Consider the following 22,464-nt stretch of genomic DNA (forward strand, 5'->3'; position numbering starts at 1 on the left):
AAAAAAAGGAGGCTGGGCATATAGCTTGGTCTGAAGATTTTAGGTTCAATCCACCACAATGGAAAAATAAAGTCCAAAGCTGGGAGTGTAGCTCTTTGGTAGAACTCATACTTGTTGAGGGCAAGACCCCGGGGTTCCATCCCTAGCATCACAGGAGAATAAGGAAGTGATAGTCTCATACATTACTTTTGGCTAAGAAAAATCTCCAAAAGCAGTCTCTGTGTAAATTCCAGCCTTCTTGCTCCAACATACCTCTGTAGATGATAATCCCAGCGTGGCTAAGAAAAAGAACAAGAGGAAACATGAAATTAAGAAAAGAAGGAGAAATTTGACAGAATCATTCATTACATAGAAAAGTGAAATGAAAACCATCACAGGAAAGTTAACAAAGCTCCTACTGAAAGAAATCAAGCTAAGCACGTCCCTGCTAGAAAAACACCCCAGAGGCTGAGAAATTAGGGACAGTAAAAGAAACAGAAAGAACAGATTGCTAGTTACCGTTTTTGTTCAATATAGAATTTTGTTTGTTTGTTTGTTTGTTTTTTGGTACTGGGAATTAAATCCAGAGCCTTTGTATTGAGCTACACCCCCAGCCCTTTTTAAAAAATTATTGAGATAGAGTCTTTCTAAACCACTCAGGCTGGGCTCTAACTTGTGATCCTCCTGCCTCAGTGTCCCGGAATACTGGCATTACAGTGGTGTGCCACCATGCCTGGCTTCAACATAGAATATTAGAAAATACATTAATGGAGCAAAGCTGGGGTAGGGAGAGCGCCTATATTTATCATCACCAAAGGCAACACTTAACATTTTAGTAAAATTTCCTAATCATCTTACCTTTTCTTTTTCCTTTTGATTTCTTTTTCTTATCTTTTCCCTTTCCTCCTTCTCTCCCTCATTCCCTTCTTCTTTCCTTTGTGCTAGGGGTGGAACCCAGAGCCTCACTAATACTAAATACCTGCTTTATCACTGAGCTACTCCGCCAGCACCATAGTCATTTTCTATGTGTTTGCATTTGCATTTCTCAAGTGTCCACCTTTACATTGTTTAGGATTAGGATTTTGTGTAAAAATTATTTTTTCGGTTTGTCTGTAATGTACAAGAAATATCAAACCACAATCAAAGTATGGATGGCATATAAATATGGAAAAATTGAAAGTTTATAAAATTTAGCATAAAACTAAAATCATTGTTACAAGAGTACAAATGAAGAGTGAATGTACAATTTAATAAGAAAAGAATATGCATACATTAGCATAAAGTTATTAAAGTTGCACTGCCTAATGCAGTAGCCATTAATTCTAGCTACTGGAATTTAAATGACAATTATAGTAATGAAATTTAAATTTCAATGCTCAGTAGTAGAATCTCTTTCTTTTCTTTCTTTTCTTTCTTTCTTTCTTTCTTTCTTTCTTTCTTTCTTTCTTTCTTTCTTTCTTTCTGTGATACTAGGAATTGAACCCAGGGCCTTTGCACTAAGATGCATTCCCAGACCTTTTATAATTTTTGTTTTGATACAACGTCTCACTAAGTTGCTAGGTTGCCAAGACTGGGTTTGAAAATATGATCTTATTGCCTCAGCTTCCCAGAGTGCTGGCTTTATAGGCATGTACCACCACACCTAGCTGAATCAGTCACATTTAAGTGCTTAATAGCCACATGGCTACTGGACAGATACCAAATATTTCCTTCATCTCAGAAAGTTTCATTGGACAGCACTGATTTAAAGCACAGTACAGGTTCGGGACATACCACCAAATAAGTTCTCTTGGCAGACTATTTCTGCTAAAGGGAATTGTAAATCCCCAGAAGCAGGTAGGGTCTCCTTGATCTTCTGCTCCCTCTCTCCTGAAGCAGAACCTGAAAGTCCCCTTGCTCCTTTCTCCCCTGAAGTGGGTCACAGAAACTAGAGTTCCCTTTACCCCTTCTTCCCTGGAGCAGGTCATAAAACTTATGTTCATACTCTGACCTTCTCCCCTAAGTCTGTTATGTGACAGATGCCTTGCCCTGATCTCAGAAGAAAGCAATGCCATACAGAAGAATCTAAGAAACAGGCCTTAAGTGCCCCCAACTCCCCAGTTTATTACATTATAGCACGCACCTTTCTTCCAGTTATACTTCTGTATGACCATACAAATACAGATTGTTCTATTGGGGGATGGTATTGCTGAGGCTCAGGCTCAGGGCCTTCCTCATGCTAGGCAAGTGCTCCACCACTGAGCTACACCTCTAGTGCTGCCTTTTCAGTCTGAAGACCCTCATGCCATTCAAACTTAGTAAATACATAAGCTTTGTTCTTGTTAATCTTTCTTTTGTTATAAGGGTGTCTTAGTTTCTTTTTACTCCTCACTGAGACAAAACATCTGATGCACCAAGTTGGGAAAGGAAAGGTTTATTTCTTACAGTTTTTGGAGGTTTCAGTCCATACTCAGTTGGCTCCAAGACAGGGTGGCATGGCAGGGCCGCAGTTCATGGCAACTGCAAACAGCAAGGCAGAAACCCGCAAGAGAGCAAGACATGCCTTCTTCCTGCCATTACATTACATCCTGGATCCACCCCTATGTGGGTGTAGCATTGACTTTATCAATCCAAGCACTAGACAATGAACCAATCACAGATGCATAATGGAAAGGCATGAGGCCTGGAAGCCACCGACATAAACCATGACAGAGGGTCTCAACTGTGTATCTTAACATGGGTAAGGGAAAGATATTAATTTTCCCCTTTACCACTAAAACTCCATTTCCCTTTTTCAACAAAGCACATTCTATTATTATTACAATTACAATTTTTATTATTTTGAGACAGGGTGTCACTCTGTAGTTCAGAGTATAGTATGTAGCCCAGGCTAACATCAAACTCACTATTATCTTCTACCTTAGTCTCCTGAGTACTGGGATTTCAAGGCTGTGCCATAACGTGTTGCTGTTTCTTTTCTGACTATAAAAGTGACATATATCTATTGTAAATGTTTCAAACAAATCCTGAGTATATAAAATGGGGAAATAAAAGGCCCTTCTTTAAACACCTTGTAATTTATAAAGAAAGAGTGATGTCTACAAAAAGCTTTCTGTGGGAAGTGACTGAGCTAATCAATCACACAGTTGAGTACAGAGCTCAGCCAGCCCCAAGAACATGGCACATGAGAGGCAAGCCATGTGAACAAGTTGTTGAGATTAGAGCAAGGCCAGTCTGGCAGGTGTCTGGCCTTGGCGTTCCTCCCTGTTAACTGTAGCACACATAGCTCTGAGAATGTTTCTCTTTTAGTGTTATCAACAAAACACTGAGACCTTGCACTTTTGACACTGTTGAGTGCTTATGCACTTTGTACTGTGTGTAAATAAAGATACAGACTGAGCTGGGTTACTGCTGCTTCTCCATCAGAGAGGTCAGGTACCACCCTGTCCCAGCTTTCCTTTTATTATGTGTCTGTCTAGTTTTTCTTAATCTTCTGTTGCCTCCTGTTATGATTGATACATTTTGTCAATTTGAGAAGGTCAGAAGTTTAAGTGATTCACCAGGGGCCAGCGTCCTTACTTTGTAACATCCTCAGTCTGTCCAAGAGGAGGGCATGCAATGGTGTGAGTGCTATACACACCAGAGGAGTGTAGCCTGTTTACAACAAAAGGCAAATGAGCAGGAACTGATTTCTGGTTCTTTGGAGAAGCCCCAGTCTTCAGCTTCAGTTTGGACATCATCTCCTGGCTTCTGGTGCAGGCTGTTTGGCTTCTACTTGGGACTCTTCAGCCTTCCATTGTAGACTCTTCAGCCTTCCATCACAAGCCTATCAGCCTGTTGATATGGACTTGCACAGGACACTACAGTAAGCTCCAGACCTTGGGCTGGACCCTTCAGCTTCCAGCATGCAGATGCTCTCTGTACACTCCTCATCCAACTCTGTGGCTGACCATTGTAAGACATTCTTGTAATTTCTTATATATTTGTTTATTTTGTGTTATGTCTGTTACTCTAGTAAACCCTGACCAATACATATTTTGGTACTGGGAATGGCTCAAGAGAAACAGAATTATAATGATGGTATTCTTCAGTGGTTTAAGGGGTTCCTGGAGTTGGCTCTGCATTTGATGAGGCACCTAAAGACACCGTGGTCACTCCTACTTCTGTGGGGTATACTGATAATCTTCAACATGAACTGTTTTACATAATACGCCATGCAGATCCATTTGATTATCCTAATTTACCACTTGTGAAATGTCAGGAATTTAGAAACTCTGTATATGATACTTTTAAATTTCTTTGGCAGAGTAGGAAATATAATGATGTTGATTGGTTGGTCATAACATCCCTAGACAAATAACTGAAAGAAAATGATCTCCAAATATTCATAAGAAATTTAAAGCCTTCTGGTAGTGAGGACTAATTGATAAAGGAAAATAAGGAACTCAGAGATTCAAATTTCCAGCTCCTGACACAAATAAGAAATTTAAAAATTTCCAAGTGTGTCCTGCAAGAAAATCTCCTCTTTTAACCACAAGGCTAAGATTACAGAAACCCAGACACAGTGTCTCATAATTTGATTGGCTGAACTGCAACGTAAGTTTAACACTCAGCCTTGAAGAGTGTCTGATGTAAAGGTGAGGACACTGATTGGAAAGGAATGGGATCCCATAAACTGGGGTGGAGACATGTGGAAGGACACTAAGGAAGCTGAGGGTGTTGAGTTTCTAGGTGTTGATGAGATTATTTTGCCAGATGAAGAAATTTCTCTATGCACAGTGGCAGAGGCATCACCACCTCCACCCACTCTGGTGTTAGCATCTGCCAGTATGCCTGGGGAAGCTAATCCTGTGTCAGCCATAGAGGATAATGCTGACACTCCCCAGGACCCACCCTCACCATCCATTTTTGCCTCCAAATCCATGACCAGGCTCAAATCACAGAAGGCTCCTAAGGGTGAGGTACATGGTATGAGCCATGAGGAGGTTCACTATTCTCCCAAAGAACTTCTTGAGTTTTCTAACTCTTATAAGCAGAGGCCTATGAGCAAGCTTGGGAATGGATTTTATGAGTGTGGGATAATGGTGGCAAAAATATACACCTGGATCAGGCTGAGTTTGTTGATATAGGCTCATTAAGCAGAGATTCTGAATTTAATGTCATAGCTCCTGGAGTAAAAAAAGGTGTTTAACAGTTTATTTGGCTGGTTGGCAGATATATGGCTCAAAAGATGGCCCACTATGAATGAGTTAGAGATGCCTGATATTCCATGGTTTACTGTTAATGAGGGGATTCAGAGGCTTAGGGAAATGGGAATGCTTGGGTGGATCTGTCAAGTTAAACTAATCCTCCACATTGGGATGATCCAGAAAACGTACCCTTCACCACCACCTTGACAAACGGATTTGTGAGGGGAGCAGCAGCATCCCTAAAGGGCCCTGTTATTGCTCTTCTCTGTATGCCAGACCTTCCCGTGGGGACTGAGGTTACTCAATTAGAAAATTTAAGGAGGATGGGCTTGATTGCGTCCCTGAGTGACAGAGGGGAAGTGGCAGCAATCAATTGCCAAAGGCAGGGTCCCTGTACTTACCATAATGGACAGCAGAAGTGAAACACTGACCAGAACAATCTGACACATGCAGTCCTTTGGCACTGGCTGATTAGCCATGGTGATCCCAAAAGTGACATAGATAGGAAGCCTACAGAATTTTTACTAGATTTATATAGTCAAAAAAATTAAGGGCAAATGAATAGAGGCCTACTTCCTATCAGGATAACAGGGAATTGTGGCCCTTCAACCAGTTCCCAGATTTGATCCAGTTTACAGACCCAGAACCCTTTGAGTGAAAGGGAGGCCAGGTCCCTTTGGGGAAGGGTCTCAATGTACCACAAATTTATAAATTTTATAATTTATTCTCTCATCCTTCCCCAAAGGGAGCTGAGGCTTTTTGCCCAAGTATCTGTACATTGGTGAAAGGGCAATGATCAGACATTCTGGGGACTGGTTCTGAACTAATATTGATTCCAAGGGATCCAAAACATCCAGTAAGAGTAGGGGCCTATGGAGGTCAGGTAATCAATGGAGTTTTAGCAAAGGTCTGACTCGTAGTAGTGGGGGCTTATTTGCCACTGTAATATAGTTATAGGAAATGGCAAGAGATGGGTATGGGATGACAGTTAAAATTATAAAGCTATTTTCAGTTAAATTATTTCTGCTTAACACATAGAAGGTGGAATGAAATCCCTTATGTTCAGGCTTTTGTGACCCTTTATTTCAAGTAAAGCCGAGAAACTATGGTATTGAGAGTGGCCCCTCAGGAAGGATGAGAAATCTTTGATGATCATGTCATTGGATCCCCACCTCTCTCACAGGAAGCTACAGGTCTCTCCAATCTGTTTAATGAAGACTATACTAAGAGATCTCCTCAACATTTTCCTTATAATCTCCAGCCTACTAAGTAAGTCCCATCCCCACCAAGTGACTTAGGAAGTCCACTAGATCTGAGTCCCCCAGGAGAAGCCAAAGTTCTTCAGTCCCCTTATTCTACTGTTCCTCAGACAACCTAAGTCCTGCTAGGTGCACACAGTTTTAAGCTCCACAGGACTTACCTGAAGTGGTGCATTTTACTCCTCTAATTCAAAACTCATCCTGCCCCTGAGAGAAGTCCCAGGAGCAGAGGATACTACTCCAGTTCAGGTCAATTTTTCAGTTGCAGATATTCAGCAATGAAAAGAAAGGCTGATTGACTGTCTGAGGACCCTACTAAGTTTGCAGATGGGCTTAAAACTTTGACCCTTGTTTTTGACTTATCATGGAGATAGACCCTGATGAAAGACAAAGAATCCTAAAAGAGGCTAAGAACTATGCGAGTGAGCAATATGCTTTACAAAGGGAAGAAAACCATCCCAGAGAGGCTATTCTCCTTTCAAAAGAACCAAGCTGGGATTTTTAGGGAGGAAAAATGATGTCCAAGATGATAGTTGCTTTTATTGTGTGTATGAAAATGTGTAGTAAGAAACATGTTAATTATGATAAGATGAGTGGGGTCATACAAGGCAAACAGAAAAATGCAACTGTCTTTCATAGCCAATTAGTACATGTCTTTCATAAATATACCAACATAGATCCATCTTCCAGAGAGGGAGAGGCACTGCTGGGACATCATTTCATTTATCAGTCAGTGCCAGATATTCACTATAAATTGCAAAATTTTCAGATAGGTCCACAGACACCTATGATCCAATTGCTGGACATGATGTTTTCTGTGTTCATCAGTCAGGATTCAGAAGAGTGTTTTTAAAAAGGCTAAGATTGTAACTGTTGCAATTGGCAATGCTTTATTCTTACCCAAATTGTCTAAGGTAGTGAGTGGTAAACCTTTTAGAGTTTTCAATAACAAACAACCCCTTGTAGCGTGGCATAGGTTAGCCACAACTAATCTAAGGAAAAACCCAAAGATAACTGAAGAAAAAGTTCTTATTTCAAGTATAAGAAAATCTGGATACTGGGCATGCAACTGTACAGAGCCACCACCTGGGCCTGCTCTGAGTGTGAGATGGCCAATGAGCCGAACTCATGGCACCAGAGTGTTAAGTGTCTCTGCTCCCAAAGAGGAGCTAAGGCAGATAAATCTCTTGTTTTCTGTTGTGACAATTGAGGAAGCCCAAGCTTATCTATAGTGCCTCTGTCCACAAATATAAATCTTCCCTGTGAGGAATCCTGGGTAAGTTTAGGTGGGCCAATTTGATTCTTTATCAACGTAGGGGCAGCTCATTCAGTTTTGACTTACTTCTCTGGAAAACCCTTCTCTGGATCAATAGTCATAGTTCTGGCTGAAAAGATTCCTATTTGGAGTGCTGCACTGATGTGTGACTTTGAAAGCCAAATGTTTGACCAGAGTTTTTAACTGTTCCATAGTGTCCTACTCCCTTGATAGGAAAAGATTCACTAGCAAAATTAGAAGCATTTATCAAATTCCAGCAAAGCCCCAAATAAATTTTACCTGTTTGAACTATACTAGGTCTCCCTGACCAAATTAGCCAACAGGTGGATTCTGCTGCATGGTGTAATAGAATAACTGGCAGGGAAAATTCAGCTATGCCAGTAGTTATAAAACTAAAAGCCCCCAGCTGAGTTCCTTACTGAATGTTGTATCCAGTCAAAGACGATACACATAAAGGCCTGTACCTTCTCATAGACAGGTTTCTCATATACAGACTTCTGTGACCTTGTGAGTACGCTTGCAATATTCCATTCTTCCTGTAAGAAAGCCCTCAGGAAATTATAGGATGGTACAAGACCCTTACCTCATTAATGAGACTGTCATTCCAGTCTACCCTCTGTGGCAAATCCAAATACAATTCTCCCCAAATTCCAGGAGACAGTAATTGGTTATCAGTCTTATATCTCATAGATACATTCTTTTTCATTTCCCTACTTCAGAATGTAGGTTTCTGTTTGCCTTTGATTGGGAAAATCCCATATCAAGAGAAAAGCAACAGTATACTTGGACAGTTCTCCCACAGGAGTTTAGAGATAGTTCTCATCTTTTTTTGCTTAGGCACTAGAGAAAAATTTAAGGATCCTAGAGGTAAACAGGGACCCATACTACAGTATATATATATATATATATATATATATATATATATATGATATTCTAGTTTGAAGCAGGGGTTATCCAACCTTAATACTATACAAACTCTCAAATGTCTAGCTAAGAAGGCATATAAAGTCTCCAAGGAAAAATCTCAGGTATCTCTCCAGAAAGTTCATTATTTGGGATATGTTCTTATATCTTGGGAAAAATAGCTGTCTAGGAACTGGAATCAGGCTATTTGTGATCTTGGGCCTCCTACGACTAAATAACAGCTTGATTTATGACTGGGAATGATCAGCTTCTGTTAGATCTGGATACCTAACTTTGGACTAATGGTGAAGCCTTTATATAAAACTGTCAAAGGTCCTGAGTCTATGCCCCTAGAATGGACAAAAGTGACTGACAATGCCTTTAGAGAAATGAAGCATGCCCTTACTCAGGCTCTAACACTGAGAATACCTGAATTAAGAAAGCACCTTTTCCTCTACACATCAGAAAAGAGACCCAAAGGCTAGGACAAGAACACTCAGTGGCATACTTTTCAAAAAAATTAGACAGGGTGGCTGCTGTATGGCTACTGTTCCTGAGAGCAGTAGCAGCTATAGCTATGGTAACAGAGGAAACTGCAAAACTAACTTTAGGACAGGGTCTGTAAGTCCCTGACTTTTACTCTCCCTATCTGGTCAAGGCTATTTTGGAGGAAAAAGGTTACTTGTAAACAGAGGAACAGTTTACCAAGTATCAAGCCATACTGTTAGGCATCCATGAGGTTATTATAAAAACTTGCACTACTCTTAATCCTGCCTCTTTGATGCTCACAGGCCCAGAATTTCACCACTCTTGTGAACAAGTGATCTCCCAGATCTATGTAAGTAAGCAGGATATCAGTGGCCTGCCCTACCAAGACTCTGAAGAGGTGAAGGAAATAGCCTTGTCCAACAAGGCCATTAAAAGGCAGGTTATGCAGTTGTCAGTTCACAACAGGTCATTGAACAAAACTTTTCCCCTCAGGGATCTCTGCTCAAAAGGTAAAGCTAATAGCTCTTACTCAGACATTGATATTAGGAAAAGGCAAAAAGCTAAGTATCGGGGCTAGGGATTTAGCTCAATAGCTCAAGCACTTGCCTGGTAAGCATGAAATCATGAGTTCGATTCCTGGTACAAAAAAAAGCTAAATATCTATACAAACTCTAAATATGCCTCTCTGGTGCTACATACTCATGCAGCAATCTGGAAAGAAAGGGATTTGCTAACAATAAACAATAATTTATAAAATATGAGTAGGAAATTCTTCAGCTTCTAGAGGCAGTCTATCTTCCCATGCAGGTCACAGTCATGCATTACAAGTAACATCAGAGACATGTCTAAAGGTTTCTTGGGAAAGCAAAAAGGAATGCCTTACTCCTGGTTCCTGAGGAACCATTAAAAGCAATCTATATTCCTCAGGAAGACAAATGGGCCTTAGAACAAGGGGGAATTAAGAAGGGATTCTAGTGGCATTTAGGAAACAAAATGGTCCTTCCTCAAAGGACACAGTGGAAGGCTATAAAAACCTCTGATACTGGTGATCAAACCAAGGGGCTCTACCACTGAGCTGCATCCTCTGTCTCTTAATTGTTTATTTTGAGACAGGGTCTCAGTAAATTTCTTAGGTTGGCCTTGAACTTGTGATTCTTGTGCCTCAGGCTCCTGAGTATCTGGAGTTACAGGTAGGCATCACTACATCTAACTCTCTAATTGCTTTTTTAAAAATGTTTTTACTAGTACATGTTTGCAGTAAGTGATGTTCACATTCATCTTAAGGGGTAGGTACATGTGCTTAACACATCCTAGTTCTTTTTATTTTCCTCTCTCTCCCCCTCCCATCTCTTGGCCTCCTTCTGATTTGCAAAACAGCTCTTTCTCTCTCTCTCTCTCTCTCTCCCCCTCTCTCCCTCCCTCCCTCCCTCCCTCCCATTGTTTCCTCTTATCTTTTTAAAAAATTATTTATTCTTTGGATTTCTCATATAAGAGACGTTATGCAACATTTAAACTTGTATGTTTATTTCTCTTAACATACAGGCTGTTTCTAATGTTTAGTTATTATTTGTGCGGCTATAATGATGGGTATGAATATATCACTATAATATGATGTCTTTAACTCTATTAAAAATACCAAAAAAGGGGATAGCTGGGCTGAACGGAATTTCTAGTTTTAGTTTTTTTGAGGAATCTCCATACTGATTTCCGTTGTGGTTGTACCAGTTTACCTTCTTACCAGCAATGTTGAAGGATGCCTCCCTCCCATCCCTTGCAGACTCACTATTTGTTTTTTGATAGCCATTCTTTAAGATGAAATCTCAGTGTTGTTTTAATTTGCATTTCTCTGATGGCTAGAGATATTTAGTGTTTTTTCACGTATTTATTGGCCATTTGTACTTCATCTTTTTCTGCGAAATATCTATTTATTTTAGTTGCCCATCTGAAGGAGCTGAGATGCTTGTGGACAAAGTGCTGGAGTGGGACTAGCAAGTGCAAGGCCCTTGAGGTGAGCATATGCATCTGGTTGACTTGGAAGTTGGTAATCCAGGGAACATCCCCACACCCAGTGAGAAGAGCTAGTAATGGCCAAGAGGCAATTTCTCAAAGGCCCCGTCAGTTGGGGAAACGTCAGCTGTGCCAAGACTGTCTTGGGTGGGGGCAAAAGTAAGGGGTTGTTAGTCACTGATGGTGCAGCTTTAATAACCAAATAAGTTTGGCTCAAAGGCTGTGACTGTCACCAGCTAGAGTCTATTCAACAACAATTGAGCAAACCCAAAATTCAAATGAGGCCCAACTAACATGGTCTCCACGGACTTACCCCTTCCTCCATGTGATATCATTGTAGCCCAGGTCAGTTTCACATTCTGCAGAAACAAAGCAGAAGGAAAAGGGATGGGGGCTAGGGGACACTTGTCCACTATCTGCCTGTGGAGAGGAAGAGACCAAGAAAAAGGTCTGGCTGAGCCAGTTCCTGCACTCTGTCATATTTTGGGCTGATTGTGTGGGTGGGTGCATGTGTGTGTGTGTGTGTGTGTGTGTGTGTGTGTGGGTGGGTGTGTGTTGTTCAGGTTTCCCTCCCCAGGAAGCATTTGTCTGTAGGCAGCCTGGAATTCTAAGGTGCCAGATCCTTATGGAAATGAGCAAAGAAAGAAGAAACAACAAGCATTTTACAGGAATCCTGTCACCAAGGGAGCAGCAGCAATAGGGCTGCTGCAGTCCCCCAAAATGATTTAATCACCGAAAGACTAGAGAACAAAAGCAAAAGTCTATTTTTTACTGCAACATATTATACCAGAAAATGACCCTTGTTAGAATGAAAAGAAAGAAAAAAAAGTCAGTCTTTAAAGGGAAGATAGCAAAAGGCTTTGATCACGTGGCTGCAGATTTTTCTGCCTGCTCAGATTTTTTCCTGCTTCTTCTACATGTTATGCTGAGATGCTTGCCACTCACCTACTTTAGATGGTAAAATACGGGCTCATTCTGCCCTTTTGTCCAAAGGGTCACTCGACTGGGGAACCCTTGTAGACTACAGCAAGAAAATTCAATGTATGCCTATTTCTCCAAATGTACCTTGTAAACGTAAGAGGAAAAGTGTGCATTTGAGACATATCATTAAATACAGGGCATTCCTTCCCATGGAAACAGATGAACCCGGGGAGAGAAGCATAAAACTATGAATGATAAAAACTGTCTGTTACTGACTTCCAATCTACTTGAGAAACAAGAATAACACACAAGAGAAACACAGCAGGCTGTAATAATGTCCCTTTTGGGCAGGAGAAAGAAGGAAATTGCTTTTGGTGTGAAAGTGTTACTATTTTAGGCCGCGAGCATATTCATGAGTAAATCTGTTATCTGTTCATGCTTCAACACAGATGAACCTCAAAGACAAACAAAAGACAAAAGACCACATTTCCTATGATTCCATATAAAAGTGTTATGTCCAGAAGAGGCAAATTTATAGAGACAGAAAGTAGATTTGTGGTTGCTAGGAGCCAGGGAGGAGACCAAACGAATGGGGTAGGGGTGAGGGCAATGTTTGGAGTGGTGAATATGTTCTAAAATAGATTGTGTGCACCACATACTTGTAAATATATTAAAGACTATTGAATTGTACTCTTTAAATGGGTGGATTTAATTATATGTAAATTACATCTTAGTAAAGCTGCTTTTTACAAAAATCTGTAATCCCCAATGTTTGGCACACCTGCAAAAGGTACATGTTCACTTGCAAGATGGCTTTTTTGGGGGGTTACTTTTATATAATAAACATGGCCAAGTAATGGAACATAAGAACATGTAATAAATCTGACCAAGTATTTTGATAGGATGGGTGTTTTAAAATCACAATGAGCATAGCATTTAAGTGTGCAGTGGAAGATAAATAGAAGCTTGACAGTGCCACAACAGTGGAATGTGTGCATTCTCAGATGAAGGAAGGAGGAAGATTCAGCTCGTGAGCCAAGTCAATAGTTCCCCTTACTTCACTTTCATAAGGAGCCGCTGCTGCTGAACAACAGAAACTGCAGAGTAAATGAGACAAAGAAGCTTTGTCTTTAGTTTCCCAGTTGTCAATGGAATGAACAGGGGATGCCCTGATTAAGTGCAATGACTGTGTCCCGTATTTTTCTTGTCCCCAGGACAATCCCTGTGGCTCCAGGCAGAGAACACAGGCGGTCACTAAGCCGCACTAGCTATATTTATCTGGCTGGCTTCCTCCCACGTGGTGTGAGGGCAAGGGCCAGGTTGGATGGGTAAGAGCATTTATGTACTCCAAGCCTTCCCACTTGACCATATTCCCTTCCACTTGGACAGATGATCTCTCTGTTCTTTCTGGACACTTCTGGAGCTCCTTAGTCAATGCACAAAATTTGATAAGCCGCAGAACAGGAAAGACTGCTGTCCTCTGTGCCTTCCAACAGTGTGTCTTTTATGACCAATGTTCACTGAGTGGGCAGGTCTAACCTGTTTAGTTTTTTGAGACAAGGTCTTCCTATTTAGCACAGGCTGGTTTCAAACACACAGTGATCCTCCTGCTTCAGCCTCCCAAGTGCTGGGATTACATGCATGTGCCACCACACCTGACCAGTGGCAGGTCTAATTTGAAAACATGTTGGTGAAATTTTAGAGGACTTCTTCCCACTTGGAGGTCATAAAACAGGATTGTATGAATCAGTACTGCCAAAGCAACAAAGATCTACTCCATGCGTCAAGTTCTTCCAAAATGTTTGCCCCATAATAGATACTCAGGCATGGATTCTTGAACAAATGGACAAACAAACACATCTCTATGCCAACCATGAAAGAGAGGTCTAAAGGCCAGCACTCTGGGTGTCTGTGAACCAGAGGTATTCGGTTCTAAACCTTGAATGACTCCACTTAGAACCTCTTGCAAGGAAAGGGTAGGAAAGAAAACCCCCAAAGGATCTTAAAGTATTAAATACTTCAGAACAAGGGAGACATAGTTCAGTGGTAGAGCACAAAAAAAGTCCCTGGGTTGGAACCTCAATACCATCCTTGCTGAAAAGTTACTAGCAAAAGCTACTGATTCTCAGTTGCAAGGAAGAGAAAGAATAATAGAAAATTGGCTGAAATAACGCTTAGAAATATATCTTGGAATTTGCAAAAACACCTTGGGATTATATTTTCATGAGTCTTTCTAACAAGTGAGAAACATGACTGAGCAAGAAAAGTAGGTATTCTCTCAGTAAAATATAGTGAGAGAGTAGAGGAGAATGAGACACACAGGAATTCTTGTCTGTCTGCTGGGTCATTTGAAGAGCAGAGAGGCCTCCTCCTGCCCTCCTAATCTATTTCCTGGAACATTCGCAAATACACAAGCACCACAAAGAAGACACTCAATTTCTAACATCCAAATGAATCTGGGAAGGAATTCTGAGTTGATGGCTACTTGAGAATTGAGAGAGGCATGAAAGAGTATTATTTCTAAGATTGAGAGAATTTAAAAGTTGATTTGGCTGCTTTTTTAGGGATTTGACTTTAATGTTTTCTTATGTAAGCACATCACTCCTGCCAGGGCCAAGTTGCAAAATTTCAAAATGACAGAGTGTTTATAGAATCTTTCGGGTTTCCTGACTCTCAGTTGGATTATGCTTTTTTATTAGAATTCAGTGGTGCCCAGTGTGTTGTGTTAATCCATATTTAAAGTAGGATGAACTTATGTTTCAATCTGCCTGGGACAGTCCTAGCTTATATCAGTTATCCCAGCAGAATTATTAATAGCATCCTCCTCTACTATCAATAGTATCCTGTTTTGGAAAATTAAATTCTATAAGCACTCTAATTTTGACTACTAAGTGTTTTCAAGAATATTTCACCCATGGGCTGGTAGTGGAGCTCAGTGGTAGAATACTTTCTTAGCATGCATGAGATCCTAAGTTCATCCCTAAAATGACACACACACAAAAGACTACTTTGTGTTTCTTAATTATTGCTACCGACAGTTATTTTATATAATTTCTGTGAGCTTTCTTTTCTGCTGAATTTTAAGCATCCTTTGAACTTTAAAAGGCTACTCACAAAACCAGAAAGCCAATAGCAAGATAATGACATCATATCCACACAAAGAAAACTGTCAACTGTTAATAATACATGTTAACTAATTAACATGTGTTACTAATACTTTTTGTCCTTCAGATTGTATTTCTATTTATCAATTTATTATTAAATTGGTACCAAACATGGAATGGATGCCAATGGCTGAATAACACATACCTTCATAGCCAAAGAGAAGTAATAAAAAGAAGCCTTCTATCTTGCCAGGCATTTTTCCCTCGTCCTTGGTCGCAGTTCTACCTTACTGAACTAGGGAGCTTGCCCAAGAGCAGGGGATTAACCTGAGCACTGGCCTCATTAAGCATCTTATTCCATTTAGTTCTTAGGTCTTCAGCTCAGCCCCATCAAGTTAACCCACATAGTTACTTGCCTCAATAAGGAAGTCTCCCAGGAGACACGAAGGGCAACTGAGGTGGGTTGAACAAGAGAAATATTGGTTTAATTCTATTTAAATGTATGAGAAGCGATGGAAGGAACTAGGAACTAGAACCTGAAGACTCCAGATCTTTGTAGCTTGAGAGGGTTAAGAGCACAGATTTCCAAGATAGACATGGTGCAAATCCTAGTGCTATCAACGGATATTGGGTAACCTCACATCAAAATTTATCATCTCTAACATGATCATGCTAAAAATGCCTACTTCATAGAGTGATTTTGTTGTAGTCAGGGGTTACAAGGAGAACAAGACAATAAAGGACACAATATTTATAGTATTTTACAATAGTCATCCAAAGAGTTAAATATAAGAAGTACAGGAAATCTGTCCACACACCAAGACCCTAGGAATCCATCTGAGGACCAGGATCCCACAGCAACATCCTGCATGAGTCTATCTGAAGACCTAGAGCCCATAACAGTGTCCCCCACAAGTCCAACTGGAGGCCTAGAGCCCATGACAATGATTCATGCAAGTCTGTTTCACAGATCTGCGCTGGGAGGGCCCAAAAGTCAGCGATGGAACCTAGAAAGTCTGTGCCAGTGGGATGAAGGATCTGTGCCAGTAGGATGAATGTTCTGCACTGGAGCCAGAATGCAATGCTCAAAAATAAGGACCAGAGCTCCCCTGAAAAATACCATAGCCACCCTCAGTGACCACAAGGTTCTGAGCTCCTCGGACAATGAGAACAACCCAGTTCATACCAGGAAGCCAGCATGACAATCTTCTTCAGGAGACTGAACAGTACACATCTTCTCCTCTGGAGTCAGCAAGCGATACAGTAAAGACCAGAGCTCCCCAAAGAGAACTGCAGCCATTCTCAGCAACAACAAGGTCCCAAACTCCTCCAGGGGAACCAACACCACCATAGAGAATCAGTAACACCAAACTCTTCCTCTCTAGTTCTTTTTAATCTTGGCAACAATCGTCTGGTGGGCCATCCACGCATAGTACCACGCTGATTCAGTTCAGCTGGTATTGCAAGTTGACCACCAGTTATCAATTTACCACAGATTTTGAAGTTTAAATGAGATGAGATGTATGTATATATAAAATACCCAGAATGGCTGGGGGTGTAGCTCAGCAATAGAGCCTTGGGTAATGCGTAGGAGGTCTGACATGTGATCTCCAGCACCACAAACGAAAACAACTCCAAAATCCCAAAACACACACTTAGAACTGTGCTTGGCATTCTTAGCTAACATTATCTTATAGCCAGTAAGAGTTGAGTTGAAGGAGGAAAAAGGGAATGGTTGATATATAGGTATTGAGTTTCAGTTTTGTAAGATAGAGCTCTGGAGATTTGTTTCACAACAATGTAAATATACTTTACTGAACTATACACTTAATGGTTAAAATAGATTAGAAAAAGAATTAAGATTATCAATAATAGGAAAAACGTGTCATACTCTTGGCTTAGAAAAAGATGCAAATGTATATACTATAAGCAAAAGTATGTGGAAAAAGCTGAGAAAAATACTGAACTTTCCCTTCCCCTTTTAGTTTTTGCCACTAACATCCTATCCCTGGTCGACATCTTGGGCCCCAGAGCCTTATTCCTCTTGTCAAAGATGAAAAAGGTCAGTGTTAAAAAAAAAAAAAAAATGGCCCCTCCCCTCTAAACGAAACCTTAGTGAAATCATAAAGAATAACAAAAAGGAATTAGAGAAACATTTGGCCAATTAGCATTTGTTAGATGTCGATAAGCCTGACAGTCTATACTGTATGAATTCTTCATTAAAACAGATGGATGTGTAGTCCACTAACCCTATTGCTATATTAAAAACAAAAGGATTGTGTTGGGCTTTGTATTTCAGAGTTTAATGAAAGCCTTTAATCATGATCAACTTTTAACAATTCAATCGCAGTCAGAGCGCTGCAGTATTGACATATTCGTTGGAGGCTTTTGTGGGGCTGGCCTTTCTTGGATCAAGGAAGAGGACACTGGGACCACCAACAGGAAAGGGGAGGTAGGGCTCCTGTGGAGACTCCGAATTGTCCCTGCCTCCACCTTAGACTCTCAGGTCCGGCCATGGCAGCTGTAACTTTATTTGGCAGATTATCTGCCATTTCACTTCTCACATAAAAAGGTCAAAAATATTTTTTTAATAAAAAAGAGAAACTACCTCCTCTTCTTCTGTTTTCAACACAGATAATCTGTGGCTATGAAAAACATGAGAACCACACCATACAGCAATGGTTCCACTGGGGCTCGAACCCAGGACCTTCTGCGTGTAAAGCAGACGTGATAACCACTACACTATGGAACCATCCCATAGCAAGGGTGTTCTTAGAGGCCCTTTCATAGTATCACGTCAGAGCCAGCGCCTCCGCCAATCCCCACCCTTCCGCCGTGGCCCCGCCCTACCCTTCCTGAAGGCGCGGAGTTCCTGGCCAAACGCGGCTTCAGAGGGCGGGTGGCTGCCTCCTTCCGCTTCAGGTTTGCTGCCGCCTGTTAGCTACGGTGGGCTGGGGACCGGGTGACCCACCTGGCTGAAGGCGCTGTCTCTCTAATTACCTGACCCCAACTTTATCCAAAGCGCAGGCAAGGCGGCCGGACGGGGAGAAGCGCGCCCTGACGGGGTACGGCTCCTTGGGATACAGCTCAGTTTCCCGTTTTTCCGTAGGGCAGGCGGCCCCAGCGCTGAGCCTGGATCCTCAGCAGGGAGGGCAGGAGCGCCCCTTGGAACTGGTGATTCGGGCGGCGCAGGTCGCCCCCCTCCGCCCCCCGCCTCCCGCCTTCCATTTTTTACAGTCTTGCTGTGCAGTTCTGGCTGGCCTTGAGGTCTATGTAGCCCAGGCTGGACTCGAACTCGCTAAGATCCTCCTGGCTCAACCTCTAGCGTGCTAAAATGACAGAACGTGGTAAACCACGTCTAGCCAAGGCGCCATTATGCTGGCATCTGCCTGCCAGGGTTGAGCAAAGCCGCTAGGACTACACCCCTTGCCCAAGGTTGCAGGCTTCCCACTTCCTCTGACTTTCTCCCAGCATTCTTCCCTTCCAGAAGCCATTGAGGGGATAGAAATCTGGGGCCTTTCTTTGGGACCCATTGGTGTGGGGTCAGGGGCACTGGTGGTGTACATGGGCCATCACTTTTATGACTGCTGGGGGAAGTAGCACTGGCCACATCATTTGAGGAGCCCTGGGCAAAATAAAAATGCCAGGTCCTGAGTTAATAAGTTACTGAGAATTTCAAATGGTGGCAGTAGAGTATTCACCTCACCGGAGGTCTGTGTAACTGCAGTTCGCCGACCCTGAGCCTGCCACCAGGCCTCCAGGACCAACCCAGGGAAGGTGCTGGGCCCCTCGAGCACAAAGAGCTCTTACATGTTCTCTCTTCTTGGTATTATTGCCAGTGTCATTTTTGCCTTCTCCAGGGCTTCTGGATGGATATTTGTCACCGTCCTAGGATTGCTCACCACCCTCAAGGTTGGATGCCATTAAAATCTGTTTGGGGTGGGGTCACTTTAAGAGCTCAGGTGGACTCGACTTGCAGGGGACAGTTGTCCTTTCCCCTGGTATCATCTTCAGAGGTTGACAGGATGATGGAGAAGTAATATCAGTTACACTAAGGTAACTCCCTTCAGCCAACTCTTGTCTCCCTGAGGAGGCGCCTGGAAGAAATAAGTGTGGGGAATGAGGCCTAAAGTTGGGGTCATGATCTGGGTTTTAGTCCTGTGGGGTTGCTCAGCAGCTGAGAACTTTTGAGGTACATCAGCTCACCTCCCAAGTCCCAGCCACCTCTGTGAAATACACAAGTTGGGCTAGACACCCCCACTGTCACCTCTAGGTCTAAACATTATCCCCATTTTCCAGGTAGAAAGATGGAGGCAGTTACCCTTGTGTGATGTTTTCCACAGAACTTGTTAGAGGCAAACCTGCCACCAGGGCTTGTGTTTTCTAGTGCTGTTTCCTCAATTAGCTTCCTGTAATACTCATCACAGGACCCCCTTTTCTGTCTGACTTTTTGTTGATACTTTTCAAGAGTCCACTTGAGCACTTGATGCCTGGATGGGTAGCCATGAGATGACCACGAGTGGCCAGATGCCAGGCAAAAGACGCATCCATTAAGGCTGCATGTTTACTGCTAGTGGTGGTCGGCAAGTCATAATAACTCATGGGAAAATCAATGCTAAGTATATCCCACCTGTTTCCAAGCTGCTATTAGTCTGCAGCAAGACTACCAAGAATTGGCCCTAACATTACGCCCATCATCTGTGTTTTGGTTTGGTTTGCCCAATGCAAGCTTTGGCCAAGTTCCCAAACTTATACTCCACATAGAAAGGAACTGGTGCCCTTTTAATGTGTGTAAGTTTTTGTCTTCAGTGAAAAATTCTTGTTCCTTTTCTCTGTTTTGATCAGAAGGGAGACTTTAGTGAGAAGTTCAAAGGAGAGACTTCCTGCCCCTCTCAAAGTGTAGTGACAATGTCTATTATTAGTAAAGTACAATATGGTTTAGTTATTCCTGGACAACAGGCCCGTGAGGTAGTCATAATGAGAAGGTTTTTGTTTGTTTGTTTTTGTTTTAATTTATTTAAGAGGAAAAAGACAAGAAAAACAAAAAAGAAAACAGACAAACAACAACAAATCCAAAATAATAACAGTATAGATTTTCAAAACAAGACGATAAGAATTTAACAATGGTTGTAATGCATATTGTTACCTTCACAAGGGTTGCTTAGATTACCAGATACAGACATGCAAAATGGATCTAATCAGATGAATATTAACTTATTTTCAAGAACTAATAGAATTAGTAGTATAGTCAGCTATCTTATGTATCTTTATACAAATTTATGACTTTTTTCTTTTCCTCTCCTTTTTTCCTCCTTTCCCCTATCCAGAGGTTTTTGTTTTGCCCGTAGGGTCTTATTGTGCAGTCCAGGCTAGTCTTGGCCTTGAAACTGCTATGTAACCCAGGCTGACCTCAAACTTGTGATCCTTCTGCCTCAGTCTCCTGAGTGCTGGGATTGTACACCACCTCACCCAGCTTGGGGTAAGTATTACGGTCTCCATTTTTCAGCTGAAGAATTACAATGCCTTTATGACCATTCAGCTGTGGAGTGGCAGAGCTGGGCTTAAACTCAGCCTGCTGATTCTGATTGATTGTACAAAACAGTCCATAGTGGTTACATGTTGTTCACCTAGAAGTGGTACTGGTGTCTTATATTTCATATGCATGCTAATGAGGAAATGAATACCTTTCTAAAACAATCTTGCAATTTTTAAACAAAATTTTTAGTGTTAGGAGCCATAAGTCTGCTAGAAACAACTATTGCTGACTCACCTAAAGCCATTGAGAGTTCGGGTAACACTTTGGGTGGCCACAGTTTGCCTGGTACTTTGGTTATATTTGTGACACTCAATACTCCTAGGTATACCCCTAGGTACATCCACAATTACCTGAACAACTATAATAAAAATATGGAAACAAACCACTAAAGACTACAGGTTATTTCAAACTTTTTGGGTCCTCTGATTTCTCAGATGTCTGGCATTGCTCATTTGGTCTTTAGCTTCACTGACGTGAGCTAAGACTTGGTCTTCAGCTTAAATTGACCTGAGAGACCAGAGCCCCAAACACTGAACTTAATCAGAAAGCCTAATTTACCTGGTTTTCTTTAGAGACTATTGTACTTTGTCCTTCAGTGGGTTTTGAGTAGCATTTACTGGGAGAATTGAGTCATTACCTTTATATGGCAGAGCTCACCTTGTCTCTCCTCTTTGGAGCTCATCATAATGCAGAATATTTGCAACCACCCCCATTGGGATAGATACGTCTTGCTTTTCACCACCTGTGTTTTGCATCCCTCTGTCTTCTAACTCAGCTCAAATTCTGTGGTCATTTTATTCTCGAGTCTGCCTCTTCGCTGCTTCTGTGCACTTGCTGGCAAAATCACAACCTGTTAAGGCCAACCCTCCCTACTCTGTCTCTGAATATAGCCCAAGACAAATACATCTGGCCAACTGGCTTCACATTAAATTTACTACTACTTGCCTGTGTCTACGTCTCCTAAAGGACAGTTTTGTATCTTCTCTTCAGTTATGATTTATATGTGGTTTATATGTGCCTGTCGATGAGGCTTTTGGGAGGTGACTGGATCATGCGGGTGTGATACTTACTCCTCAATGAATTAGTCTCTGCTTCCTCCTTGCGGTGCCTTGAGCTGTTTCTTCCCTGCCTTGGAGCCAGTCAACTATGGACTGAAACTTCTCTAAACTATGAGCCAAAATAAACCTTTCCAATGTCCTAACCTCAGTGTCTGCAGACAGTTTGGTCAGGACTTGGGTGCTGCTGGCTTGCAGTGGGTGAGGACCAGTGACAATGCTGGTTAACACCCTGCAGTGTACAGAAGAGCTCCCTACAAGAAAGAATTACCTGGCCCCAGTGGCAGCAGTGTCTGAGAAGAGGAATCCTGCATGCATATCTAAATGCAGGCCCCGGTGCGCTCAGTCCCACCTGCTTTTGGCTCCAGACAGATCACTCTAGCAATTTCCTCTTCCTTCTTCCTCGTCATTATTTCCCCTACTGCATTGAGTCATTCTGATCAGAATATAGCATTCGTTCCATCTTTCAGAACAGTACAATCAAATTCAATGGTTAGGTTCGATGTTGACCTTATGGGAAAATTTGATTTGGATCTCTTCCAATTCAGTTTGTGACTAGTATGGAAAGACTTAAGTTTGTGAACTGAAGCACCACTATAATCTCAAAACCATCCCTGCCTCTACTTTCCTCTACCTGCTCTTTTCTTTGTGTGTGTGTGTGTGTGTGTGCTTTTTTTGGAGACAGGGTCATACTTTCTAGTGCAGGCTGGCCTTGAACTCACAGGAATCCTCCTGCCTCAGCCTTTTGACTGCTGGGATTACAGGCA

General features: G+C 41.8%; 2 protein-coding genes and 1 non-coding gene across 9 annotated transcripts in view; 1 reads left to right on the forward strand and 2 right to left on the reverse strand.

Moving 5' to 3' along the window:
* The window catches only part of Rs1 (retinoschisin 1), a 38,424-nt gene extending 21,974 nt beyond the window's left edge, over positions 1 to 16,450 (reverse strand). Inside the window, exons 1-3 of one of the 2 annotated variants that reach the window (XM_063242995.1) lie at positions 16,293 to 16,450; positions 11,395 to 11,440; positions 253 to 278 (exon numbers count right to left, since the gene is read on the reverse strand). In XM_063242995.1, coding sequence (XP_063099065.1) covers positions 253 to 278; positions 11,395 to 11,440; positions 16,293 to 16,406 — 186 coding nt within the window. In that variant the 5' untranslated portion in view covers positions 16,407 to 16,450. Of the gene's footprint in view, positions 1 to 252; positions 279 to 11,394; positions 11,441 to 15,311; positions 15,425 to 16,292 lie in introns of those variants that run through there. The other variant, XM_003466414.4, reaches the window with a different exon arrangement.
* A 1,335-nt stretch (positions 16,451 to 17,785) lies between these two features.
* Trnav-uac (transfer RNA valine (anticodon UAC)) lies at positions 17,786 to 17,858 on the reverse strand. Its single transcript has one exon. It is a non-coding gene; the product is annotated as a tRNA-Val (tRNA).
* A 96-nt stretch (positions 17,859 to 17,954) lies between these two features.
* Positions 17,955 to 22,464, forward strand: part of Ppef1 (protein phosphatase with EF-hand domain 1) — a 152,838-nt gene continuing 148,328 nt past the window's right edge. For 3 of the 6 annotated variants that reach the window (XR_002790360.2, XM_013148905.3, XM_023563615.2), the window contains exons 1-3: positions 17,991 to 18,171; positions 18,967 to 19,018; positions 20,434 to 20,585. The gene's annotated coding sequence lies outside the window, so the exon portion shown is untranslated. Of the gene's footprint in view, positions 18,172 to 18,966; positions 19,019 to 20,433; positions 20,586 to 22,464 lie in introns of all 6 variants that reach the window. The other 3 variants (XM_013148907.3, XM_063242707.1, XM_063242705.1) reach the window with 3 other exon arrangements.

The sequence above is a fragment of the Cavia porcellus genome, unplaced genomic scaffold, assembly GCF_034190915.1.
Source record: "Cavia porcellus strain 051 isolate PalLab524CR breed Dunkin Hartley unplaced genomic scaffold, mCavPor4.1 scaffold_33, whole genome shotgun sequence".
Classification (NCBI taxonomy): Eukaryota; Metazoa; Chordata; class Mammalia; order Rodentia; family Caviidae; genus Cavia; species Cavia porcellus.